The 14,060-nt window shown below is 35.8% G+C and overlaps 1 protein-coding gene across 2 annotated transcripts in view; it reads left to right on the top strand.

The window, feature by feature from the left end:
* The window catches only part of camk2b2 (calcium/calmodulin-dependent protein kinase (CaM kinase) II beta 2), a 68,652-nt gene extending 55,639 nt beyond the window's left edge, over positions 1-13,013 (top strand). For both annotated transcript variants that reach the window (XM_079408498.1, XM_079408499.1), the window contains 5 exons: positions 1,076-1,124; positions 7,338-7,413; positions 7,828-7,922; positions 8,032-8,266; positions 9,203-13,013. In XM_079408498.1, the coding sequence (XP_079264624.1) occupies positions 1,076-1,124; positions 7,338-7,413; positions 7,828-7,922; positions 8,032-8,264 (453 nt within the window). In that variant the 3' untranslated portion in view covers positions 8,265-8,266; positions 9,203-13,013. The remainder of the gene's footprint in view (positions 1-1,075; positions 1,125-7,337; positions 7,414-7,827; positions 7,923-8,031; positions 8,267-9,202) is intronic.
* Positions 13,014-14,060: the final 1,047 nt, after the last annotated feature.

The raw sequence follows: 14,060 nt of genomic DNA, 5'->3' as shown, positions 1-14,060 counted from the left end.
GCTAAATAAAATTATTACATATAGCAAAAGGTTATTATAATTAACTAAAACTTAAAATGAAACTAAAATAAAAAAAAACACAAAATATTTTTGTTACTTGAAATAAAATAAAATATAAAAAAATATATTTCAGCTTATCAAGGCAGCGTTTCTCGTTTTAGTTTACTGTACCTAAATAACTAAAACTGAAATAAAAATCAATAAAAAACATTTAGACATATATATTTTAAAAAGCCTACTAAAAATGACAGAAACAAAACAATTTACTGAAATTAAAATAAAAGCAGAAAATATAAAAATAAAAACTGATTCAAAATATTAAGAAAAACATTAGTAGTATTTAATGATACTAAAATAAGATGGCTGTTAACCCGTAGCCCAGACTCATCCAATCACACGTTCTCATTTTTACCAAAAAAGTGTCCTATCCTCTCTCCATAATGCTCCTCTCCGTCGATCTCTGGCCACCCGTCCCATATGCATGGCCACAGCTGGCTGAAGTCTGACAGTCCGTTTGCCTGCGGCTCAGACCCTCAAGGTGCCTGCGGTGGGCCGAAAACTCACCCACGGGAACCCGTCGAGAGAAATACGAGCAGATGGGGGCTCGGTCATTTGCATTTGTAATGCGTCAGAAACTAAATACGAGCTATTAAATGCGTGTGTGTGTGTGTGTTTGTGTGGGTGGGTGTGTGTGTGTGTGTGTGTGTGTGGGTGGGTGGGTGGGTGGTTACATGCATATGCAGAGGAGGTTCTCAATGCTGCCATCTGGGAAAGAGACGTGGAGCTGCACAACACAAGAGCTGGGTTTCATTGAATGCCTGTGTTACAGCCTCACCAGGTGGCTGGGCCTGAGATTAAACTTTCTCCACGGTCTACACTGCTGCTGGCAGAGTCGTTCACTACAAGTGTAATGTGTATGACTGTAATTGTGGTGATGATTATTCCATTCGTATCAGTGGTAGTACTGGTTGTGCTTTATTGGAGTTAGTTGCTGTTTGTTGAGTAAATGTTTTGGTGGTGTGTGTGTGAGTGAAGGTGTGAGGACGGACACTGATTGATTTGGTCTGTCCTGCAGGAATCTTCAGACAGCAGCAACACCACCATTGAGGATGAAGACGTCAAAGGTGAGAGGCATCTGTTTTTGTTGCATTTCATTAAAACAATATGATTTTACCAAGAACTTTCCATTTCTGAAAACATCACCCAGCTCTATAAAGACACTTTTCACAGTCCAGTCAGTTCCTGATACAATTAAGTATATATATATATATATATATATATATATATATATATATATATATATATATATATATATATTTTTTTTTTTTTTTTTCAACCTCCTGTTTCACTCAGAAATACAGTATTGTTCAAATGTTTGAGGTCAGTAACATCTTTTTAAAAGAAATGAATGCTTTTATTCAGCAAGGATGCATTAAATTGATCAAAAGTGACTGAAAAATAATTTAGATTACAAAGGATTAGTTATTTTGAACTTTCTATTCATCACAGAATTCAGTTTCCACAAGAAATATTTTAAAGTTTTTAAATATAAATAAGTTTTCAGCATTGATAATTATAAGAAATGTTTTTGAGCAGTAGATCAGCATATTAGATTGATTTCTGAAGGATCATGCGACACTGATGCTGCAAATTCAGCTTTTCATGACAGGAATAAAGTATATATTCAAATAGGAAACTGCAAATAAATTGTAATAATATTCCACAATATAAGAGCATACTTATTTTTATATATTTATATATATATATAACTTATTTTTATATATTTATATATATATAATTTATTTAATTTAAAATAATAAAATATTTTATTATTAATTTTATTTATTATTAAATAAATATTTGTATTATTTTCAATTGTTATATAATAAAAATTAAATGTATTTTTACATGTAACTTTAAAGTACACTATTTACTGCACTCACACATTGCCTCGTCTTTGAACTTTGATAAATCATTTTTTGAAGCCTGAACTATCCATAAATGAAAAATCTGAAGCTTTTAATTGTACCGAAATGTATTTTGCGTCTGCTACTGTTGTGACATTGTTGTGGCCTTTTGATTTCCTCTGAGTTTGTAAGTTTCGTAAGAAGTGTTGGCTTAATTCTGCTCTCTGCCATCCTGCTCTTCTGGGATGCTGGGTGTTTCAGGACACTTTCGGTGTATTTGTATCTGTAGGAACACTGGAAATGTGAGACATGTGGGCTAAGGCTTTGCGTATGTTTGTTTTGTTCACACGGGTTCGCCTTGCACTATTTTTCGTTGTGTGTAAATGTCGTGTTCAGAAGTGGGAGGGACGATTTGTCACCTTCCATGTAAATGGCTCAGCCTCAATAGTAGGTTAAATGGTGTGCCGCGTTCCATCTTTGCACATCCTCTTTTCTCAGTCTCATCTTTCCAATCTCTTCCCACCTTTTCCTTCCTGCTCAATAGGGAAAAGCCTAGATAGCAGTTCAGTTAAAGCCCACTCTGAAGTCAGCCAATCACCTCTGGGCTCCGGCCCCGCCATCTTCTGTAAGTCTGGTCTGCACTCGTTTGGTTTGGCCTGGCTGGTTTGCACAGTATCTAACTAAAGCAAATCCCTCAAAAATAACCAGCTTCTTATGAGTTTTGCTCTTCTTGATGCAAATTATATAAAAAAAGCTAACAAGCTAATCTAAAAAGAATGGCAAGTGGAATGGCATGCACACACACACACTCCTTAGAGACGCATGAGTTTGGATGAGTTTCTGTCATCTTGCTCCCACCGTCCATCGGTCATCAATACCCTCATGTGTAAACAGCCACCAAGCTGACCGACATCCTGGGCTGCGCCCGTAGGGGCTCAGGACCCTCGGCCATACCTGATAGTGAAGCAGCTGCCCGCTCTACACAATCCCCTCCACAGACCCCCATCATGCAGAGTGAGTATAGCGCCCCCTGCAGACCTAAGCACAGACGCTCATGCACAGGCTCCATGATTGTTTTTGGCTATAGCGCATTATGTAGTTTTATTGGGTTTTTTGTCATTCAAGTAATTCATTCTTTAATAATAAATGAATAATTATTAGTTAACTTAGTTATTTAATAATAATTTTTATAATAGTTATCCATTTTAATTCATTAGAATATTTTTTATAATTAATAATAATATTTTAAAAATAATTATTAATTTAATCTTAAATTAGTTCAATTAAGTATTAAACAAAGTAATTTAATAAGGTAATTTGCTAGTGTTTTTTTCATTAGTTTGTAATTGTTAATTTTAATAATAATAATAATAATAATCTGTTTTAATTAATTTTATATTGAATAATATATATTTTATAGAATATTTTTTTATACTTTACAGTATTAATGTAACTTAATTTAATAAGTAATAATTATTAATATACTTTAATCGACTTATTAATTTCATAATTCAGTTTTAAATTCATAATCTACATTTAAGTTTTAACTAAAATTATTTAATAATGTCTTGAAATATGGTTTGTCATTAAAGTAATTACTTTGTAATAATTATTATTTTTTTAATGATTTGATTAGTAATCTAGTATTTAAATGTATTAACTTATTAAATAATTTAACTTGATAATAATTATTCTAATTGTTAGTAATATTAAATAGTAAATATAATAATATATATTAAATAATTATAAAATAATATTCAATTGATTAAGTACTAAATAAAGTCATTTATTAATAAAGAACTTTTTAAGCTGTCAGTTTCCAGTAACCGGGTTATTAAGTTAGTTGTTAAGATAAAGCGAATTATTAAGATTTATTCAAATAATTTGAAAAGTATTCAGGTAGTCATAATGTATGATACTAATATGTCAACCCCATGTCTATTAAAACCTTTTCTTGGCCACTGTTAAAATTATAATGTGAATGTACATGATATACAGTATAACAGTATAATATTTCCTTAGGTGTTTAACAGAGAAAACATGCACTTTTAATGTTGGACCCTGTTCGTGTACTGTCTGTTGGCCCAAGTGTTGACCGTTGCCCCTTGTTATTGATGCATATCCTGTTCAGTCAGAAACAACTGCCCCATGCATCTTGTTATTTGTCTGATGTTGCTGCCTTTTCATCTCTTCACATGTTGTCTCTGTCTCTCATGGTGGGTCAATGCATTCCTCCCTTTCCCAACCCACTCAGCCCGGTTCACAGATCTGGTGAGCAGTGTGGGCCGTGCACCTGTCCCACAAACTCAGACGGAGTCGCCTTTCTCTCGAACCTCAGTCCCCCCTCCCCAAACCTCCCCACCCCCACCCCCGCCCCCTGCTGTGTCAGCGCAGAGTGAGTATTATAGTGTTTGTGCTTATAGCATAAGGTCAAGTCCACATTGCACTTTAAAGGCCCCAATATATTTCATACAGAATTGAAAAATGAACTGGTGTAGCATCATTTCAAGCAGTTTGTATGGAGTTGTCTGGAAATTCAAAACATCTTGCTCTGGCTGGTAAACGGTTTACAACTACCACTGGTCCATGGCTATTATGTAATATGTTAGTGTGGCTTTGTGGCTCCGCCTTCTGTGACGTGGAAATCTTCTCTGGTTCATTTCTTCTGTTCAGTCCGTTGAGGTCATATGCAATTTAAAAATTGAACCCTGTTGAGCTGCTTCATAGTAGAAATTGTAATTGTGCAGTGCTAATTTAAAGTGGCACTGACACTGCTGTTTTCATGTTTAATTCTGTAAAGCTGCTTTACAGATACTGTTGTATGTAGCATTGGTCGACGGATAAGGATTTTTTGATTGCTGATGCATATGCCGATATCTTAGAGAGCAGGGTGGCCGATATGAAACCGAAATAAATAATATCACTATTTAATTTAAAGATTGGAAAAGCACATGCATAATTGCGCAAATCAAATTTATATTTATTTTACATTATTTGGAACTCTGAATAGGAACTGACCGGCGCTGACGTTCTTACTGCTGTCAAAATAAAAGTCCTATGCACTGTAAAAATGTAATTTAAATATATTAAAAGCACACGCATAACTGCTGAAATGAAATTTATTTTACATCATTTGAAAATGATTAAATAGAAATTTATTTTACAGATGTATTTTGATCAATTTTCATGTTTAGATGACTACTGCTATTAATACTAACAATAGAAAAAGAAACGCTACAATTCTTTGTATAAAGAATGGCTGATCTACCCTGAAAGCTTTTAAGCTTTTTTAACGCTATTTAACAAAATAAACAACATTTATGAAACTGTTGTTGTCAGATTTCATTGGTGATTTCAAATATAAAATTTAATCGTAAGCTTGGCGAACATCTTTTTCAAAGATGGCCGCTGCGGGACACGACTTGCCTTAAAAGGGACTCAGATGCTGACATTCTCAGTGCTGTCAAATTAAAAGTCCCATTAATGTTAAAATAAAAGTTTGCTTTGGACACATCTCCAAACAGAAAACTTTTTTGCCCATGCCGATAATTAAAAATTCCAAATATCGGCCGATATATCAGCTGACCACTCGTATAAAGGGCTATATAAATAAACATGATGTGACTAGACTGGCAAATTGCAGATCTTGTACAAACATATCCACATCGCTTTGATCAAATCCTTGTCATTTTTGTTGTTTATTTTGTTATTGAGAGGAGAGTGCGCAGCATATTCATATTCATTTAAACGCCATTCCCAGCAGTGTGTGTGGCTTCGGACAGTATACCGCTGCTCGGTTATATCAAACATCTTTTTACCTGCTAAGCGAGGGATGAAAAAGAACTTCTTTATGAGTATATCAGGCCCTTAACAGTCTGCAGCTGAATTCCCATCAACCCTGTAACCAACATATGACATTCGGAAGTAGCAGGAAGCAGTTTTCCCTGATAAAAACGCAGCATTTAAGTATCTGACATTTATGGAGTCTGGTTTGTGACAGAACTGTGATGCACTTCCATACATATCCGCTTGAAGGAAGCGGGGCGTTTATCAAAGCTGAAGCCACAGTCAGAGACTTTAGATCAGGCCTGCGGTGCCAGATTGACAAGGAGAAACTGAAGGACGTGTCGGGGCCACTAAGCTCCTCTAAAGTGGAGCAGGAAGCCGTGAAGGGAGGGAGTGAGAGAGGGTGAGGAAACGAGAAGTAAGCCGTATCTAAGGATCCAGGAATAGCTCCATGCAGTTAACAAGGAAAAGACAGAAGACGAGGAGGAGGAGGAGGAAAGTGGTGGAGATGTTGATTAGATGAAGACGGAGTGTTTTTGTGAGTCTGTGCATGTGTGAGCGTACAAACTTCATCAGGAGAGAGAGTTTAGTCAGAGCATTGAGGAGGAATGGATGAAGGTGTAGACTGAAGATCATGCCTGAGAAACTAGGTAAGTCCACAGCAGAGAAGGTGTGTGTTAGATCTCTCTCAATCTCTCAGGTCTGGAGTCAGGAGGGTGTGACCTTTCTGACCTCTGCCTGTGTTTCAGAGCGTTAACTCTTGGTTAAGGTTAACATCTGTCTGTTCATGTCATGTACAGCAAAGAGGAACAGTTAGCCTAGCTTTGACTCTGTCAGTCTATAGTTTTAAAGAATCCATCAATGCACAGTTATCTTTCCTGTGCTGATGTATTTCCTGTTGAGACAGGAAGCTGGGGCGGAACATGCACTACTGCTAAAAACTGCTGTTTGTTATTAATAAGATTTTAAAGGAAATTAATCCTTTTATGCATTAAATGCATTGAACTTTGTCTATCAAAGAATCCTGAAAAAAAGATGTCATGACTTGCACAAAAATTTAATGCAGCACAACTTGATAATATTAAGAAATGTTTCTGGAGCAGCAAATCAGCATATTCGAATGATTTCTGAAGGATCGTGTGACACTGAAAACTGGAGTAATGATGCTGAAAATTCAGCTTTGCGTCAGGAATAAATTTGGCAATGCTTTAAAATAGATTACAGTTATTTTAAATTTTAATAATATTTCACAACATTACAATTTTACTGTATTTTTGATCAAATAAATACAGCATAAAAGATTTATTTATATAATAAATTATATTATTATTTATGTAATTATATAATTAAAATAAAAAATGAACAGATTAATAAAGGCTGTGATATATTGTCCATTTTTATTTTATTAATATATTTATTTATTTTTTTGTCAATTTTAAGCAGTTTGAATTTATTGGGTCTTTAATTCACGTCTTTTAATGTAAAGATTAAAATATTCCAAAATCTGAAGTAAAAATGATTTACTTTTTTTTTTTTTTTAAATAATCATAATTTTGAGTGAAAATAAAAATATGAAACTAAGGTGGGACTACTTGGCATGAACTGTATGTGTGTATTCACCTGTGTCCATGTTTTCTCCTGCAGCACGCAAACAGGAAATTATCAAGATCACGGAGCAGCTGATAGAAGCCATCAATAATGGGGACTTTGACGCCTATGCGTATGTTACAGACACAATGCTATGTTATGCTTTCTTTCAGATACGAACCACTTTGGCCCAACACATACTATATTGTACAAATATAAGAAAACTATAGTGGCCATTAGTGTAAACCAGGGTTCCTCAAATCTTTCCCTGGAGGGCCAATCTGCTGCAGAGTTTAGCTCCAACCCTGATCAAACTCACCTACCTGAGATTCTCTAATGATCTTGAAGACTCTGATTAGCAGCTCAGGTGTGTTTGATTAGGGCTAGAGCTAAACTCTGCAGGAGTGGGCCAGATTTGAGGATCCCTGGTGTAAACTGTCTTCTTCTACAGTCAGTTCTGCTCACATAATGGAGCATCAGTTTAATTAAGAGTAAGATGAATGTAACTATCCCTGAATAATAATACACAATGGCATCGTTGTAACAGGAAAATCTGCGACCCTGGATTGACATCCTTTGAACCCGAGGCTTTGGGGAACCTGGTTGAGGGAATGGACTTCCATAGATTCTACTTTGAGAACTGTAAATGTGTTCAAGCAAAAAACACTAAATCATTTATGTGTCTTATAAATCACAGAAAATGCCAGCAGCACCATGCACATGATCTTTCTCCGTGTGTGTTTCTCCGCAGTGCTTTCTAAGAACAGCAAGCCCATCCACACCACCATCCTGAACCCTCACGTGCACCTGATTGGAGAAGACGCCGCCTGCATCGCCTACATCCGCCTCACTCAGTTTGTGGATGGACAGGGCCGGCCGCGCAGCAGCCAGTCGGAGGAGACTCGCATGTGGCACCGCCGGGACTCCAAATGGCAGAACGTTCATTTCCACTGCTCCGGTGCGCCGGCTGCCCCTCTCCAGTGAAGGTGACGCTTTGGATTTGTACAGTTTTTGTTTTCACACTGGAGCTTTTGGTGTGGATTCAGATCTGTTTTACAGTAGAGCTTGATTGTTTTGGTAGTTGTCAAAATGGATTCTGGACAGATTTAGACAGAAACTTAAGGGTGGGCTCTTTTGACTTGCAGTAACACCCTGGCATTGTGAATGAGAGTACTGATGCACATTTTCTTCAGAAAGTGTAAATCAGTATCAAGATTGCACATAGTTAAATACACACATTATATAAAATATACATTATAATCATTAAGATTTCATCAAGATAAATAGTTTTTTTTTCTTATTCAGCAAAGACGCATTAGACATTTACTAAATAATGTTACAATTCACCTTTGCCATACAGGAATAAATTATATTTTAAAATATAATGAAATAGAAAACATTTATTTTAATTTATAATATTTCATAAGATGTGTATTTATGAAACAGATCGACCTTGGAAAGCATAAGCAGGGTTATTATAGTTAACTGAAACGGAAACCATAAAAAACATTTTTGTTACCTGAAATAAAATACACATGAACCGAAATAAAATAAAATATAAAAAACATAAACTTATTTTATCTCAGCTTATTGTCAAGGCAACATTTCTCATTTGAATTTAGTTTAACTGTCCTGATAAGTTTAACTTACTGTCCTCAAACTTTTAAACAGTATTATAATTTTATACCAAAAATCCTTGTATAAGGTCATTTATATTAATTAAAATAAATTATTGAAATAAATTTGTATTATATAAGAATTTATATAATTAATAAACATTCATAAAAACAAAAACTAATGTTTAAATAGTTCTTTTAGAGTTTTTTTAGATTTTTAAATATAAGTATATTTTATTTTATATATATTTAGAACATTCAGTGAGAGCTGATTTAAAAACAGCGTTTCTGTGTTTTGTATTTCAGAGCGGCCCTTCAACCGATACATTAGATGCGAGTGCCCTTCACGGAGGTGAAGGACAGGGAGGACTGATAGGACGGCAGCAGAGGTCCAGCGTCGGAACGCTCCGAACCCTCCAGCCTTCCAACGCTGGACACAGCCGTCCTCCCCTGCATGCAAACCGACAGTTCTCTCTCTACCTGCTGGGCTGCTCTCAACACAGCGTCCAGAACCACCCTCACCTCCGACTCCATCCAGCACGCTCCCGACTGACCGACCGAACGTCTTTATGCCAAGTCTCACCACCGACGCAAGAGCAGCACCGCATATATTAATCATCGAGAGCGATCATAGACTCCAGGCTCCCATCTAGATTTCTAATAACCCGCACGATTGCCTTCTTAACCACGGTCCTTTGCGCTCGTCTTCACTGGCCTTATGCCCCCTGTGCCCAGGTACTCCCAAATACAATGTTTTAATAAAAATATAATTATTATTGTATTTATTGTTACTACTATTGATTATAAATGATTATTACATCCGTCGGGATTCTAAGTATTGCTGTTGTTCTTGAGATTGTATATTTGATGGTCAAATTACTGATGTTTTGTTTTAAAACACTTATTTTTTTCTCTTTTTTTAAGCATGGATTTTTGTTTTTGGTGTTCAAGTAATCTTTTTTGCCAGCGCTGTATATGTTAAAGTTCACGGCTCGCTGTTAAAAATAAAAAAGCAGCAGCGCGCACATGATTTTAAGATTCAAAACTCATAGTCAATATTCTCACGAATATGGTGGCGAGCAGATGTTCTGTCACCGTGATCAGTGTTCGTATTATCAGGTCACCAATCAGATCTCTTGGAGGCAGCTGACATCATCACATCATTGAGATTCGCCTCGTATGTATCTGCAGGTTACCAAGTTGAATTTCCTTCAAAAAGAGCTGTTTGTCTCTAAATCGAAGAATAATCTCATGTATTGGCCCTTGATGACCAGCAGCTGATGTGTCCTTATTGACAATCAATGCTGATCTGGTTTTATGTGAGTTTTGGTGGTCTGTGAGACTAGGAATGTCTGTTTAAGCTTGTCTTCTTTTTCTCAAGGGATCTTGTAGGATGTTTGGAGAGAGTACAGCATGTTGTTTTTAAGGGCCTTTATTGTAAAGCAGCAGCTAATTTACTGCTGTTTGCTGGCGAAGTGTGTTTGAGATTCAAATAGCTATTCTGGATCCCACGGTGATCAGAAACCTGTGAATTTTAACGTGTTTCTACCTTCATCACAGGAACATTGTGATCACCTCGACTCAGGCACCTACAGCTATCATTCTTTGTTTTCTTTTTGTTCTGTACACGCAGGAAATTTTTCTATATAATTTATGTGGTGTAATTAAGGCAGTTTTGTTCTTTTGTGTTTTTTTAAGCGTGTGAGTGTGTGTGCGTGTACGTGTGTGTGGTTTTACAATACAATGGCACTGATATCCTGAATGTGAAAGCATCGTCACTATATTAAAGTGTTGAAAGCCATAACGCACAGAGCGAGAATTTCCGGCGGGTTTGTAAGGATGTTTTTCTAAGCGTTGTCTATCTGTCTAGCAGAACTGGAAGACAGTCTTATGTGGATTGACTAGGGGGCTTCCTGACAACTGTTCGTTTTTGACATCCTGTCAAAATATTTCTCTCCTACTGAATGTGGGCCGCTACCTGAAGTCACATGACTTTTGTTGAGGCTGCTCAGTGTGTTTTTTGTTGATTTTAAAGGAATAGTTCACCCAAAAATTTACTTTTGCTGAAAATGTACTCACCCTCAGGCCATCCAAGATGTAGATGAGCTTGTTTCTTCATCAGAACAGATTTGAAGAATTTAGCATCACAACTTGCTCACCAATTGGTCCTCTGCAGTGGATGGGTACCGTCAGAATGAGAGTCCAAACAGCTGATAAACACATATCAATAATCCACAAGTAATTCATCATTCCAGTCTATCAGTTAACAAATCCATCTATCCAACTACCCTTGTTTCCAGCAATCCGTAATATTGTTTTCTCCAGTGAAAAAGTCATTTAGTCTGAATCAGGAGTGAAATATGCACAAGTCAAGTACCATTTACAAGTGAAAACCATTCTAAACAAATATGTCGGTGGATTTTGATGCGAGAGGACAACAGAGGAATGGATCACTGGAGGAAGCGTTATTATACATTATGGACTTGTCTTTTAGCCAGAAGCAATAGATTAAAGTTAAAAAATGTATAAATTAAAATGTCTTGATGGATTTGTTTCTTATAAATGCACAGCTTTTTGTTTCACAAGACATTAACTGATGGACTGGAGTGGTGTGGATTGTGATGTTTTTATCAGCTGTTTGGACTCTCATTCTGACGGCACCCATTCACTGCAGAGCATCCATTGATGAGCAAGATATGTAATGCTAAATTTCTCCAAATCTATTCCAATAATAAAACAAACTCATCTACATCTTGGATGGCCTGAGGGAGAGACCATTTTCAAAAACAATTAATTTTTAGGTGAACTATTCCTCGAGTTTTACTCTGAAATGTGACTTTTATGTTCACTTTAATGAGAGTTTCAAACTCTATGTAAATGGTGACAAATACAACATCCGCCCCAAACAGCAGTCCGCATGTCGACGAACCGGTGTTATTAATTGAAAATAATACCGCTCAACAAATAGATATCTTGTAAAAACTACTGCTGCATAGTGTTAACTTATCTTATAAGTGGAAACTATTTGCATGAACTTCAACTTCACAATAACACATTTGGGTGACTTTTTTTGTTTCATTCTGTTAATTTTATACTGAATGCTGGTGATTTTATCTATTTTCTGAGCTTTGTAAGTGCATATAACTATTTTTGTCTAAAAATGATGATAATGACGATGACTATCATGGTAAAACACCTATTCTGATTGTACGGCATGCTTTTGTAAAGGCATTTGTTGTTGTTTAAGTGTTGGTTGCACCCATAGATAATGTGAAATAATGCGTTTATTAGCTTGGGTCAGTCGCAGCGTTTACCGCGGTCACAATAGGTCATGTAATGCTTGTGTTTTAATTACGGAATGGATCATGCTTTGGCTGCCAGTCTACAAAAGGGACCTCGAATTATGTCTGTTCATTGTGATTTAATCAACGACCTTCATTGTGCTTCACTCAAATGCTGTCTAATCCTTTAGGAGGCGTAACATTATAAGGTCTCCAAGAATTCACTCACTTTTCTGCTTAAAAAGAGAAACACGATTTTAATGCACTAACAAATTGTGTTAATGAAACCTAATTGTATATAAATCTGTTATTGTTGAGTTCTTCTCCAAACACAATGGCCTGTAGGTTGAAACAGTTGAAGTGATGTAATCGAATCGAATCAGGCCACTAATGGGAAGCTGGTGTGTCTCTGAGTGTGTTACACATACAGTATGAGTGAATCAGTGTTGTGTTTCTCTAGTGGTGACGCATTGCTGCACTTACAACATCAAGCCAATTTGCGATTTGTAGTATTCACATTTTCTCCCAATGTCTTTTGTAATCTTTGGCTTAAGTCTAATGGCTTCACATTTCTCTGAAGATCAGCCTTCCAACTTTGCAGAAGTTGTTTTTTTGTTGTTGTTGTTTTTTTGTATATAATCTCAAATCCTGCAATGGGATGATGTGAATTTTATTCAGAAATTAGATCATTATGAAATCTTTGTTTCTGCTGATTCTTCTCATTAATATTCATATATTTTCTTCCAAAGTGCTCTCCCTCTTTTTCTCTCTATGTGTGCTATAGGAAATGTATTAAGATGTTATCAGTATTATCAATAAAAAGACTGTCAAAACCCATGTGGTGGTTTTTATATCAACTGTATACTGAACTAAATGCTGTTCTGCTGACAGAGTGATATTGCTAATAAACACACAAGGCTTTATCTGAATGACCAGCTGCCTCTGAAAGCTGATAAGATATGAGAAAACAGCTATTTATTTCACAACTGTGTGTACTTTTGAGTGCTGAGTCACTAAAAACGGTTTGTGTTCAGCAGAAACTGTGGTGTAAATGCATGGTACAGACAGTTGTTTGCACAGGTTGTCCAGTACTCTGGCCAGCTGAATCAACAATGGCTGTTTACATCATTAAGGAAAAGTTATGATTATACTTGTTAAAGCATACAGTCTTGTGCATATAAAACGTCTTAATAAATAGGTTTTTGATTGCATATGTTGTTAAATTAGTTTATAAATGTACACAAACTTCTATAAAGGCATATAAAATACTAAATATAAGGACAAAATAGATCGTTCCAAGAGTTTAAAGATCACAAAATCTGTCCTCATCCATGATTCTTCCTGAAGTCTTCCAGAAACTGAAATATTAAGCCTTAATTTATCTATATTTTTGTTTCTTTTAGGAACAAAATTGCAGTATAAGATGCACAAAAACTTTTATACGGTAGGCCTACAGTAATTATGTAAAATGGTATTACCTTGGTTCATAATATGTAGCTAGCCTACTATGGTAATGAATGATCAAGTTATATATATGGTTCGGTAAGAATCAACTACTTTAATATATATGTGACCCTGGACCACAAAACCAGTCTTAAGTAGCATGGGTAGCCTATTTGTAGCAATAGCCAAACATACATTGTATGGGTCAAAATTATCGATTTTTCTTTCATGTCAAAAATCATTAGGATATTATGTAAAGATCATGTTCCATGAAGATAATTTGTACATTTCCTACCGTAAATATATTAAAACTTAATTTTTGATTAGTACTATGCATTGCTAAGAACTTATTTGGACAGTTTTAAAGGCGATTTTCTCAATATTTTGATTCTTTTGCATCCTCAGATTCAGGGGCGTCATGCACTCATTATTTTTGAGGG

This window comes from Barbus barbus, assembly GCF_936440315.1.
Source record: "Barbus barbus genome assembly, chromosome: 45".
NCBI lineage: Eukaryota > Metazoa > Chordata > Actinopteri > Cypriniformes > Cyprinidae > Barbus > Barbus barbus.
This window is presented reverse-complemented; position numbering and strand designations above follow the sequence as displayed.